This window comes from Hemicordylus capensis, chromosome 1 (genome assembly GCF_027244095.1).
Source record: "Hemicordylus capensis ecotype Gifberg chromosome 1, rHemCap1.1.pri, whole genome shotgun sequence".
NCBI classification, from domain to species: domain Eukaryota; kingdom Metazoa; phylum Chordata; class Lepidosauria; order Squamata; family Cordylidae; genus Hemicordylus; species Hemicordylus capensis.
In genome coordinates, this window is record NC_069657.1 from 397,611,956 (window position 1) to 397,624,995 (window position 13,040).

General features: G+C 44.9%; 1 protein-coding gene across 7 annotated transcripts in view; it reads right to left on the reverse strand.

Annotated features, from left to right (window-relative positions):
* MDGA1 (MAM domain containing glycosylphosphatidylinositol anchor 1) overlaps positions 1-13,040 on the reverse strand; it is a 396,970-nt gene that overhangs the window by 246,144 nt on the left and 137,786 nt on the right. For all 7 annotated transcript variants that reach the window (XR_008318520.1, XM_053304913.1, XM_053304878.1 and 4 more), the window contains one exon: positions 9,667-9,806. Coding sequence is in view for 6 of the 7 variants with exons in the window: in XM_053304913.1 (XP_053160888.1) it covers positions 9,667-9,806 (140 nt within the window). In the remaining variant the exon portion in view is untranslated. The remainder of the gene's footprint in view (positions 1-9,666; positions 9,807-13,040) is intronic.

The window sequence follows — 13,040 nt, forward strand, 5'->3', positions numbered from 1 at the left end:
GAATTCTCTTGTTTGTTATCAAGCTCACTTTCTTGTCCTTTGTGCAGTGAATTAGTGAGTAAACTGAAGTTTGCAAAAAGGGTTTTAAAACACACAGAAGTGCTAAGCACATGCTTCTTGCAACATGTAGTTTGACCGCTAAGAGTCTCTCATTCTGGAGAGGTCTGCCTTTGTATTCCTATGACGCACATAGGCAGAAAGAAAGCAAATGATATTTGAAAAAGAGAAAAAGGAGGAGGGTGTAGAGAATGAGGGATGAAAGGGGGACAGGGGTGCATCAAGGCTGTAATACGCAGGTCACTGGGCAGACCAATGACCTCTCCCTTTCCTTGATGGCAATATGGCTAGCTGGGGGCTGAAACAAAATAGGAGAAGGCACTGGGAAAGCCTGGATGACAGCCAAATAGTAATGCCGACAGTCCCAGCACAAGCCAAAGGTCTTTTATTGCTTTTGGACAAGACTAAACAACTACCTGCATACAGCATATGGGAGAAGAGCTGGCCTTGTGGCAGCAAGCATGAATGGTCCCCTTTGCTAAGTAGAGTCCTCCCTGGTTTGCATTTGAATGGGAAACTACATGTGTAAGATATTCCCCTCAGGTGATGGTGCCGCTCTGGGAAGAACATCTGCATGTTTGCCTGCAGAAGGTTCCAAGTTCCCTCTCTGGCATCTCCAAATATGGATGAGAGAGACTCCTGCCTGCAACCTTGAAGATGCCACTGCCAGTCTGTATAGACAATACTGAGCTAGATGGACCAAGGGTCTAACTAAGTATATGAGTTGTCAGCAATATGCAGATGACACTCAGCTCTATCCCTCCTTATCACTGGATCCTAGGGATCTGCACAAACGGCTCATCCAGGCGTGGGCAGGGCAGGGAGCGGTTCCCTTAAGAAGCACGTCCTTACCTGCTCCGCTGCTGCCCCGCCGCTTTTCCAGGCATGGTGCTCGCTCTAGCAAAGGCTGCAGCGGCTGCGGCACTGTTCCCTACAGCCTGAGTGTACATGCGCAGCGGCCATGTGCACGCTGACACCATGCACACAGGCTGCAGGTAACAGCACCACAGCCATTGCCTTTGCTAGAGAGAGCGCCGCACCTGGAATAGCAGCGGGGCGGCAGTGGAGCAGGTAAGGTCTTGCTTTACATGCTTCTTAAGGGAACTGCCCAGCCCAAACTGTTCTCTGCCCCACCCTCCCCACCCTACGGGCACCCAAGCCAGTTCAGCACTTCCCAAAGGAGGTGCCAAAGCAGCTCGTGCACATCCCTACTGGATCCTAGGGAGGCAGTGGATGTCCTGGGTCAAGGGCTGGAGGCAGTGATGGGTTGTATGTGGGCAGTGATGTGTTGGTTGCTGGATGGGTTGGATTGAGATCGAATCCAGGCAAGACAGAGGTGTTGTTGGTCAACAGGAGAGCCAATAGGGATGAGGGTACTCTACCAGTTCTGGATGGGGTTGCATTCCCCTTGAAAGAGCAGGTGCGCAGCTTGAGGGTATTGCTGGACCTGGCTCTGCTTTTGGAAACTCAGAAGGAGACGGTGGCCATGGGGTTCCTTTGCACAGTTTTGGCTAGTGTGCCAGCTGGGTCTCTTTCTCAGGAAGGCAGATATGGCCACAGTTATCCACGCCTTAGTTACATAATGGCTGGATTACTGTAACAAGCTCTATGTGGGGTTGCCCTTGAAGAATATTCAGAAACCGCAGCTAGTGCAAAACGTGGCAGCTAGGATTTTATCCAGAGCTGCCCACTGAGATCAAATTACACCCATTTTGAAAGAGCTACAGTGGCTGCCAATTTGTTTCCAGGTCCAATTCAAGGTGCTGTTTTGATCTTTAAAGCCCTTAACAGTTTGGGCCCTGGATATCTGAGGGACCAACTGCTCCCAAGGGTTTCTGCCCACTTGACAAGGTCATTGGAGGGGGCTCTGCTCTGCGTGCTAACAATGAGGGAGGCTTGGCTGTCATGCACGTTGGACAGAGCCTTCTCAGTTATGGCCCCCAGACTTTGGAATGCTCTCAGAGTGGGCATCTGCTCCTCAGTCTCCATTACAGGTTTTATAAAGCAAGTGAAATTTTGGCTTTTTACCAAGGCTTTTATATGAGTGTTGGTTTTGTTGCTGCTGGTCTGTATTTTATGGTCCTATTGTGTATGTTTTAAAAAACTTTTAATTAGATTTGTATTTTTATATTCCAATTTAATCTTTTTATTGTGTAACTGTTTTATAGTTTTATATTATTTTAAATATTTTGTAAACTGCCTTGAGATTGTTTTAATGAAAGGTGGTATAAAAATCTAACAATTTAAAAAAATGGCAACTTCCTATGTTCGTATATGCTCAGAGAAAAGGACCTGGACCTGGGGACAAAGTTTATTGCTGAACAAGTCAGATTCTGCAACCTTGAAAACAGATTACATGCAGATTATCCATGTAAAGATACTGAGGCTGCAACCCTGTGCACACTTATTGGTAGGCCAATGTGTGAAACAGGATGCTGGACTAGATGGGCCTTGGGCCTGATCCAGCAGGGCTGTTCTTATGTACTTAAGAGTAACTCCTATTGAATATAGTGGGACTTACAAGCACAGCATCAAATGGTTACAAAAGTTGTTTCAGGATGCAGAATTTCAAAGTGGCTGGTGGTAGAAACATTTGCTTGCATTGGGTTGGGTTTTTGGTGTGGGGTTTTTTTGGCAGGGGGCTGGCAAATGTTAAGTAAATGTCAGATTTGCCTCTTGAAAAAGATGTTGTGTTATGCAAGGTACAGTTATAGCCACACAGCTCTTCAGAATCGAATCACAAAATATAGTCCACAGACCTACCTTTTCATTCCCAAACATCTCCAGAACTTGTTTGTGACCATGGTAAAAAACTCTGCTTATTGTTGGTTTTTCTTAAAAAGAGAGAATACATTTCTATATCTTCTAGTAGTAAATAAAATTCTAGGAAAGACTAGTGGCCTGGATTTGCTGGAAGGTCAAATCCCAGGGCTTCTTCAGGGCTCATCCCATCACCACCACTGGTTCTTCTCATTATTTCTACTTCCTTACCAATGCTGCCTCTCTTCCATTCTCAGCTCCAGTATACATGTTGTTCTATACACCCAGCAGCAGTACCCTCCTCTTTAGTTCCAGTTACAAGTTAGTTCCTAAAATGCTTCCAGAACATTCTTAAATAAAACAGGAGAGCCTAAGCAGAAGGAACCTTTGAAGAGCCAAGCTTAAGTCTGAAACTTTGCAGTAGCTCTTAATGCATAGTACATTTCTCTGTAATTATTGCCACAAGTCAGAATTTTAATGGAATGACTGAAACCCGTTTCATGTTATTTGGTTGTGCTGTTGCTGCTGAGAAGCCAAAACACACCGGTGTCTAGCCATACGGTTATCTGTTTGTATGAAGGGCCACCCATGTGCTTCAAAGCAAGTGTCTGCAAATGGGGAGGACAGCATTATCCCTCCCTATCCTGTCCCAGGCTGAAACCCACAGGGAATCCAATGAGGCTTGGCAGGTGTCCAGACAGAGGGAAAGTACCATGAACAGTTCACTGTGGAGCTAGGAACATTCCAGCTGAACAGAAGGCACCCAAGTACAGCAGGGCATTGTTCCAGTAAGGATACTCCAAATGGCCCATTTAATCACATGGGGAGAAGCATGGACATGCACATCTCTGCCTCCACCTGACATGCCGTCACCTAATTATTTAAGTGATGGTGCACCATAAGGGAGAGGCATATGCACCACACTCCTCCCCCATGCAATTAAAGGGAACAGATCATTGTATCATCCAAACCATCCTATGATCTGGAACCAACTGGTGGTTTAAATAGGCCTGCATTCTCATGACCAAAAAGATAGCAGTTAAAGAATTAACCGTGACCAGCCCGCCCCGCATGCTCCCATGGAGCATGTCATGACAACCCTGAATTTCCGGGCAAAGCTGGTTATATTGCTGATGTTAATCAGCATATATCCAGGATCACTAACCAAGGTCTGATTGCCTAAACATTTCAGTTTCTGGGCTTGCCAGTTGCAGTTAACTCTTTAGCCACAATCATTCTGGTAGTGAGAATGCAGCCACAATCCTTCTTTCAGCTCCATCCTCTCTGAAGAAACTGTTGGTGCTTAAAGAGACTGTGCCTTATTTCTTGGGCACTGGTACTAGTGAGCTTCCTGCATTGCTTGGAGGAATAAAAGCTTCTCCATCTCTGATTGGTTTTTATAAGACTCTTAAAACACACCAGTTTCTGCTTTTAATTAAAATTAATATTAAACTGTCTTAACTGTTCTTATCCTGTGAAATTATTTTGTTTCACTTTGTGAATTGTTTTTAATTGTTTTTATTCTGTGGAAGTGTTTTAATTGTTTGTTTGTTTGTTTTACATTGTACTTTGGATTGTGTATACTGCCAAGAGATGTATATATCGATCAATCAATATAAATATGAGAGAGAGAGAGAGAGAGAGAGAGAGAGAGAGAGAGAGAGAGAGAGAGATTTTGAGAAGCGGCAGGGCCACTTCCTTAGGCCATGCCAGTAAAATACAGTACAATATTGCTGTACAAACTGCCCAGTTCGGGAGGTCTTCGACCCATTCCAGGCCTACCCTCAGTTGCGGCAGCCATTTTGGAGGCCGCCATGCATGCCCAATGGGCGTCTGCATGACCAGGTGGGCCACACAGAGGCCCATTGGGCATGCACGATGGAATGGGCCAAAGCACCGCCAGAATGGGCCAAAGACCGCCTGAACCAGGCAATCTGTACATAAATGGAGGATGGCAGGGGGAGGGGGAACTTCTGGAGGACCCCCCCCCAGCCGAATCTGCGCCCCCGGACAGGGTTGCAGTAAGTAAAAGTTAATGTTTTTAAGTTAAAAAAATTTTAAACAAACCTGCTAACTACCCCCCCCTCCACCCTGAGCAGCCAGGGGGTTCGGTCCGATAGTGAACCAAACCGTGGGAGGTGGGGGGCAGTGATCCGATATCAAACCTGTTTGCACATCCCTAGAGAAAACAGGGTTCTACAGCCCCCACACTGTTCAGCATCTCTCAGCTAATGGCTGCCCATGAGGGATTTATTTAGCCTTTGTCCTCTCATTAGGAGCCCAAAGCCATTCAGAGAGTGTTCTGTTTCCATGACTGCTTCAGTCCGTTCTTTAATCTTTCCTTAGCTTTTTTCATTCCAGCCTCATTTATTTAGTTTGACCACATTTTGCAGCTTTAACAACTAACTGAGAGAAGAGAAAGGAGAGGACTAAACAAAGGGTAAAAGTTGATTTGGAAAGCAGGTGATGGGAACAGAGAGTGTATGAATGAGATAGGGTTGCTGGCCTTCCCCTAGTCCAGAAGTCCACTAGTCACTCACTTATTTAAATACATGCTTTTTTTTTTTTTTTAAAAGCCCACTGACTAGTATTTACAGTGGACCAGGTGGCAACCTAGTTTGGACTGAAGATCAAACAAAACTCAAAGAAACTCTAGGGAAATGATAGAAGCCTCTCATTTTAGCCTCTAAAAGAGAGGCTAGGAAAAGATGGGATATATGAGCTTCTCTGAGGGAAGGTAGAATGCCTCCTTGTCTTAAGGAGGCAATTATTAGACTTCTTTTAAAGAAGCCTACATTAGATCCAGGGGCGTATCTAGGGTAGGGCAGGCAGGGCACGTGCCCCGGGCGCCACTTGAAGGGGGGGCGCAATTTCTTAAAATTTTAAAAAAATTGAAAATGGCCGCCAAAAACAAAATGGCCACCGCACATGTTCAAATGGCCTCTGTGAGGCCCTAGGCCATTTCAGGCCTTGCAGAGACCATTTGAGCATGTGCGGTGGCCATTTTTTCCCCAGTGGCCATTTTTTAAAAAACCCAATTATTTTAAAAAATGGCCACTGCACATGCTCAAATGGTCCCTGTGAGGCCCTAGAGGCCTGCTGAGGAAGGGGTAACCTTTGCAGACTCCCCCCAGCCCACAGCCTATAGGAAGCGCCCCGAAGGGGCTACAGGTAAAAAATATTTTTAAAATTTAATATAAGTCACTGTACACATATTCAGTTTGGCACTATGTACAGAGAATCAGGGCTTGTGAATACTGAGCTGAAGCTTATGATCTAGGATTGTATTCATTTGTTCTTACTTTGCTTCTTGTGATAAGTGTGTATGTATGTACTAGTTTTTTTCGGCCCAAGGCCAGCATAAATACAAGAAAAAGAAGGGAAACAACAACAACAACAACAACAACAACTTGTGATAAGTGAGTTAAATGTGATGTCTTAATAATGTGGCTATTAATGGTGAGTTTGTCTTTGAATCAGTGTGAAATCCTTAGTATTAAGGCCCACTGGGAGTTTCTTGCTCTCTTGCTCTCATTTTAACTGTCTTTCTGAAATACTAGAATATATTCCAAGCAGTGACACAGTTTACTCTGCATATCCTTTAATTATTTTCAAAGTATCTGGGAAAAGTCAAATTCTCCATTGATTTTTAAAACTTATGTAATAGTGATGCTACAATGCATAGTAGAGAATTAGACAGGCACTTCTGTTTAATTTTCCAAGTACATCTCCACATAGTATTTGGATATTTCATGAGCCCCAGCATACTGAAATTTGTAGTTTTCCAGCATTTTTTGGTCTGGCTACGTCCACTGCTAAATAGTTTTTGAAATTTTAAAAGATTAACGAGCTTGACTTGTATTTTTCAGCTGATATTATGGTAAAGTTATATGAAAGATGGGTGTCAGATGTTTGGACAGGGGGCGCAATTTCAGTGCTTGCCCTAGGCGCTATTTTCCCTAGATACGCCTCTGATTAGATCCCTCAGAGTTAGGCAATTATAGGCCTGTCTCCAACCTCCCATGATTGGCCAAGGCTTTGAGAGGGTGGTGGTCTCTCAGCTCCAGGAAGTCTTGGATGAACAGATTATCTAGACCCACTTTAAACTGGGTTTTGGGCACATTATGGAGTGCTGACTGCCTAGGTTGGCCTAATGGATGATCTCCAGTAAGAAATTGACAGAAGGAGTGTGAATCTGTTGATCCTTTTGGATCTCTGGGCAATTTCCAATACCATTGGCCGGGATGGTATCCTTCTGGACGTCTGAGGGGGACGGGTGTAGGGGCACTGTTTTACAATGGTTCCGCTCATACCTCTCAGGCAGATTTCAGAGGGTGTTGCTTGGACACTGTTGTTCTACAAAGTAAGAGCGTTTATATGTTGTCCCTCATGGCTCCATTTTGTCTCCAATGCTTTTTAACATCTACATAAAACCACTGGGAGGGATCATCGGGGATTTGGTTCAGGGTGCTATAAGTATGTGGATGACACCCAAATAGGAACATAGGAAGCTGCCGTATACTGAGTCAGACCTTTGGTCTATCTAGCTCAGAATTGTCTACACAGACTGGCAGTGGCTTCTCCAAGGTTACAAGCAGGAATCTCTCTCAGCCCTATCTTGGAGATGCCAGGGAGGGAACTTAGAACCTTCTACACTTCCTAGAGCGGCTCCATCCCCTGAGGGGAATATCTTCCAGGGCTCACACTTCTAGTCTCCCATTCAAATGCAACCAGGGCAGACCCTGCTTAGCTAAGGGGACAAGTCATGCTTGCTACCACAAGACCAGCTCTCTATTTCTCCATGTCAGCTTCATCAGTTAATGCATAACTTCCCTAAATACCTGCCTGGAGGCGGTAATGGGCTAGATGAGGGCTAACAAACTGAGGCTGAATCCAAACAAGATGGAGGTGCTCACTGTAGTGAACCACAATTCAGGAGACTGGATAGATCTATCTGTTCTAGATGGGGCTACATTCCCATAGAAGGAACAGGTTTGCAGTTTGGGAGTAATTCTGGATCCAACTCTCTCTGATATCTCAGTGGACGTGGTGGCCAGGAGTGATTTTTATCAGCTTTTGCTGATACGCCAGCTGTGCTCTTTCCTGGAAGAGGGTAATTTGAAGACAGTGGTGAAAATGCTGGTCACATTCAGTCTTGATTACTGCAATGTACTCTACGTTGGGTTGCCTTTGTACCTAGTCCGAAAACTGCAATTGGTGTAGAATGCTACTGCCAGGTTGGTCTCCGGGTTGTCCCAAAGAAATCATATCACTCCTGTTTTGAAAGAACTACACTGGGTGCCAGTAAGTTTCCAGGCAAAATACAAAGTGCTGGTTATTACCTATAAAGCCCTTAAGAGTTTGGGCCCAAGGCATTAAGAGAACGCCTTCTTCATTATGAATCGTGCAGCCTATTAAGATAATCAAGGGAGGTTTGTCTGATGGTGCCACCGCTCATCTGTCTGGTGGCAACTCAAAGGTGTATATTCTCTGTAGTTACCCCAAGGCTGTGGAATGCACTTCCTGCTGAGATTAGTGCTGCTCCATCCCTGATGGCTTTTAGGAAACAACTAAAGACATATCTCTTTAGCCAAGCATTTTAGTTAATGTTTTAATTGATATTTTTAGTTGAACTTTTTTATTGTTTTAATTTTAATTTTCATGTGTGTTTTAAATGTGTGTGTTTTCATTTGGTAGTGGGCAGTATATAAATATGTTAAATAAATAAAATAAACAAAATTTCAAGTTATGTGTGCAAATCCAACTGCTGCGGGCATAAAAGTTTTCCATATGTTTTGGTGGGGTGTGTGAATATTTGCTAAATGAATAGCATTTACAGCTTTGAATTCTTTTGGCTGGACTACTCCCTTCCTTTTGTTGTGTTCTATATCACCTTAAGTGGCACAGCAGGGAAATGCTTGACTAACAAGCAGAATCCCTGCTGGTTCGAATCCCTGCTGGTACTATATCGGGCAGCAGCGATATAGGAAGATGCTGAAAGGCATCATCAACTCATACTGTGTGGGAGGAGGCAATGGTAAACCCCTCCTGTATTCTACCAAAGAAAACCACAGGGCTCTGTGGGCACCAAGAGTCAAAATTGACTTGCTGGCACACTTTACAACCTATTTTGAGAGTGCCTTCCCTGTGAATCCACAGAGGTTGCTTACAGCTGTGACTAGCACGGCTACAGAAGGGAACGTGTCTGGAGAGCAGGAGGAAGTGCTGTAGCTCTCTCCTGCTCTTAAAGTACCTTATTCCCCAGAGGTCCTTATTCATATTATATCATCCTCTCTAGGGACCATTTAGGCAGTCATGGCCTGGCTTTTAGTGATGGTGTTTCCTGAGTGGAGGATTTTGTCTGTGTACATCATCTGCTATATCAGGAATGTCTCTCACCCTTGTACCATGGGACTCCAGCAAAGGTCAGCAACATTTCAAAGTCAGCCTCCACTGGCAGCTGTGTGACGGTCACTCTGGGAAATGAGCTGCTGGTGAGACTTAGCACAGTGAGCTATCCACATCAGAAAACTTCAAATTAATAGGCTCGGAACAGCCAAAAAGCAAATGGGTTGAGATGGGCTTAACTTTTCTACCAATAGGGATAGCTGCAGGTTCTCTTTGTACTGTAGATGAAATGCCACAGCATCCAGCTTTGCCAGCATGACAACGGATTCAGCAAAACCTGTTATATTTAGTTTGATCAAAACTCTGGTTGTTGCTGTGCTCCATGTGCTGAGCAAGGGTAGATTTTTCTGAAGAACATCTTCATTAATAAAGAGGGGGATGCCTGGCATTTGGCACACAAGGAGTACAAGGAATGTAGACTGGAGTAGACAGAAAGGTTACCTGTGGCCGTGGGTGCCCCGTAACTAAACACTGCAGAACAAGGGTATCGCCCTCCCGAATAGTATACACTCGTTCACTGATGTTATCTTCCTTTACAACGCATGCTTGCCCAGCATGGATTATCTGGGCCTGTGCAGGAGCTATGGAGAAAAAGAAAGGGAAGTCAGTGTCCATATAACTCATGCCCACCTACAGTTTCTCTGTGCTTCTCCAGTTGGAGCCCAAATATTTGAAGTTGGGAGAGACTGCTTCAGGCAATAAGCTAGCTGGCTCTGGGTGTTGTTGTTTTTTAAGAGCAAACACTGCAAAGGCTATATAGATCATGACAATGGATTCTCCAGAAAAAGAGCACATGAAATCTAGGCTGAGTTTATTTATTTATTTAACATGTTTCTATACCACCCAAAACTTGCATCTCTGGGAGAAGTTACCTTCATAGCTACTAAAACCAGCACAGCTCAGGTCTGAAGCAGTGCCAGCTTTAAAATGGTTCTTATTTTGTATGCCTCCCCCCACTTAAAGCACAAATCAAAGTTTCGGTTTCTTGTACTATTTCCAAACAAAGAAACTTCTGAGGTGTGAATTCTCATTGTATCATAGCAAATGAGATTTTTTTTCAATTAGACAACTCTCATGACCCCACTTTCACTTTTTCACACTCTCTATTACTATGAATAATATGAGGAAGTAATCAATTTAGCACACTTCACCTTATGAAGACAAACCTCATAAAAATAAATTCACCAAAATTCACCCCTCTGCCCAATCACTCTTAAATTGGGGATGGGTGGTAGCCTCCACCCATTAGGCACTATCTACCAGCCCACCCCACTCCTTTGGGGCAGATCCACTTTCTGCCCCCAATCTGCCCCAAAGACACCCAAACTTCAAATATTCCCAAAAAATCAGCCCTCTGCCCAATCCCCCTGAAATTGGGGTGGTAGCCTCCACCCATTAGGCACTACCACCCCACCCCACTCTTTTGGGGCAGATCCACTTTCTGCCCCCAAACTGCCCCAAAGTCACTAAAACTTCAAAAATTCTCAAAAAATCACCCCTTTGTCCAAACCCCCTGAAATTGGGATGGTAGCCTCCACCCATTAGGCACTACCACCCCAACCCACTATTCTGCCCCAGGCCCCACTTTCTGCCCCAATCTGCCCCAAAGACATGAAAATTTCAGAAATTTACCAAAAATCAGCCCTTTGCCCAATCCCCCTGAAATTGGGGTGATAGCCTGCACCCATTAGGCACTACCACCCCACCCCACTCCTTTTGCCCAGATCCCATGCTATGCCCCTGAACTGCCCCAAAGTCACTAAAACTTCAAAAAATCGCCAAAAATCAACCATGAACTGAATCACCCGAATTTTTCGGGTCTGAAATTCAGGTGATTCGGCTCGTGCCCAAAAAATATCGGGGGACATCGGGGGTGATTCGGTTCGGCCCAGAATCACTCGAAATTGTTCGTTTTGGGCACAGATCGTTCTGTGCCCGAAATTTTTTGCACATCCCTAATAGGAAGGTGCTGAAAGGCATCATCTCACACTGTGTGGGAGATGGCTATGGTAAACCACTCTTGTATTCTACCAAAGACAAGCACAGGGCTCTGCGGTCGCCAGGAGTCGACACTGACTCGATGGCCCACTTTATTTTGCACCCCTAAGATGGGAAATAGGTGATAACGTTGCAATACTTTCAGCTTTCAGTACGATTCGATATTTTCAGTCTATCAATAACCCACCATGCTTTTATTGTCCTGACCCTAGGGCCTGCAGCAGACCATTTTGCAATGGTGTCTTAAAAGCTTTAAACAGTTTCAAAAACACAAAAACTACTATAACATTTTGTTGATGTCAGAGGAGATGAAAATTGGCAGGAATGTCCTCCCAAGATTACTCCATGGAAAGAGTACAACAAATTGTTCATTGTTACCCGAACTCTTTACTCTATGCAATTACGACTACAATTTTACCCTAATTGTTTGGGGGTAGGGATAAAGGAGGGATGATAACACAGAGAAAGCTCTAAATGCAACAATGCTATCACCCACTTCCCACTTTTAGGGGGGTAGGCATTGCCCTGGTCTTGTGGTAGAAAGGGAAGCATGAATTCTTCCCTTAGCTAAGCAGGGTCCACCCTAGTTTGCATTTGAATGGGAGACATGTGTGAGCATTGTAAGATCTTCCCCTTAGGGGATGGGGCTGCTCTGGGAAGAGCAGAAGATTTCAAGTTCCCTCCCTGGCATCTCCAAGATAGGGCTGAGAGAGATTCCTGACTGAAACTTTGGAGAAGCCGCTGCCAGTTTGTGTAGACAGTACTGTTACCCAGATAGCCTGTTTGGGGGCTCCCAGGAGCACCCCTATACCTGTTTGGGAGCTATAGGCTTATAGTTTCAATTTTTACTCTCTGAACCCACAGGATCGTGAATTCACCATTCGGCCCACATGAGCTAACTCATGGGGTATGTCACTTGGCACATAGCTTGGGAAAGGTGGCTCTAGTTCAAATTTAACGCGCAACTACAGGAGGACTGTCCCTCTGCTCATCTCCCTGATTCCAGTTCAGGTGAGGAAGCTGGAGCAGACATGAGTTCATTAAGCACTGTTCTTCTAAAAGACCTAGCCAAATAATCTCCTCCTATGTTGGCACATCAGATCAGTTCAAGCTTATCACCTTCACAGGAAGGAATAAAATAAGAGGTAAAAGACTCATCTCCTCACAAGTGTTAATGGCTGGCTTGGGGCACAGGAAGCATGTTAAAACATTCCTAGACACTTCAGAGTTCTTCCTGAATACAAGGTAAGCTCTGATGCGCCCATTTCATTCCACGCTACAGAGGTTTCTTAACCTATTCACCTCATTGTGAAAGTAGAAGCACACCCAGTAAAGTTTGAATTGGACACAATGAAGCTGTTCACATACGTGTGCAAAACTGGGATTGGGCCAATCCCCAGTTTTGCACATGTGTGTGTGTACCACCGGGATCAGGCCAATCCTGGCGGCAACCCATCTATGAAGCCACCCTTTAAGAAGGAGGTCAAGGGAGAAAGTACCCCCTTAATGTCATTTTTACAATTGTCTAGCAGACTCTGGGAGGGGAGACCCCCACATTATTGGAGCTCTGGGGGATGGGGGGAGATGTATCCTGGCACCCCAAATGCCTGGAGCAGCCGGTGCTTTTCTGGGCGGGTGATCCGTCTGCCCAGGGAAAGTGGAATCATCATCTGCAGGGAGATAAACTGTTTAGGGTTTCCTCCCTGGAAACCCTGTAGTCCTTTCTCACTGCTTGTGCGAAAGGGCCCCATGTATCCTTTTGTTCATCACCATTGTCACCCTTTCCAACAGAAAGGTGTGGTCAGCATTCCGCCTCA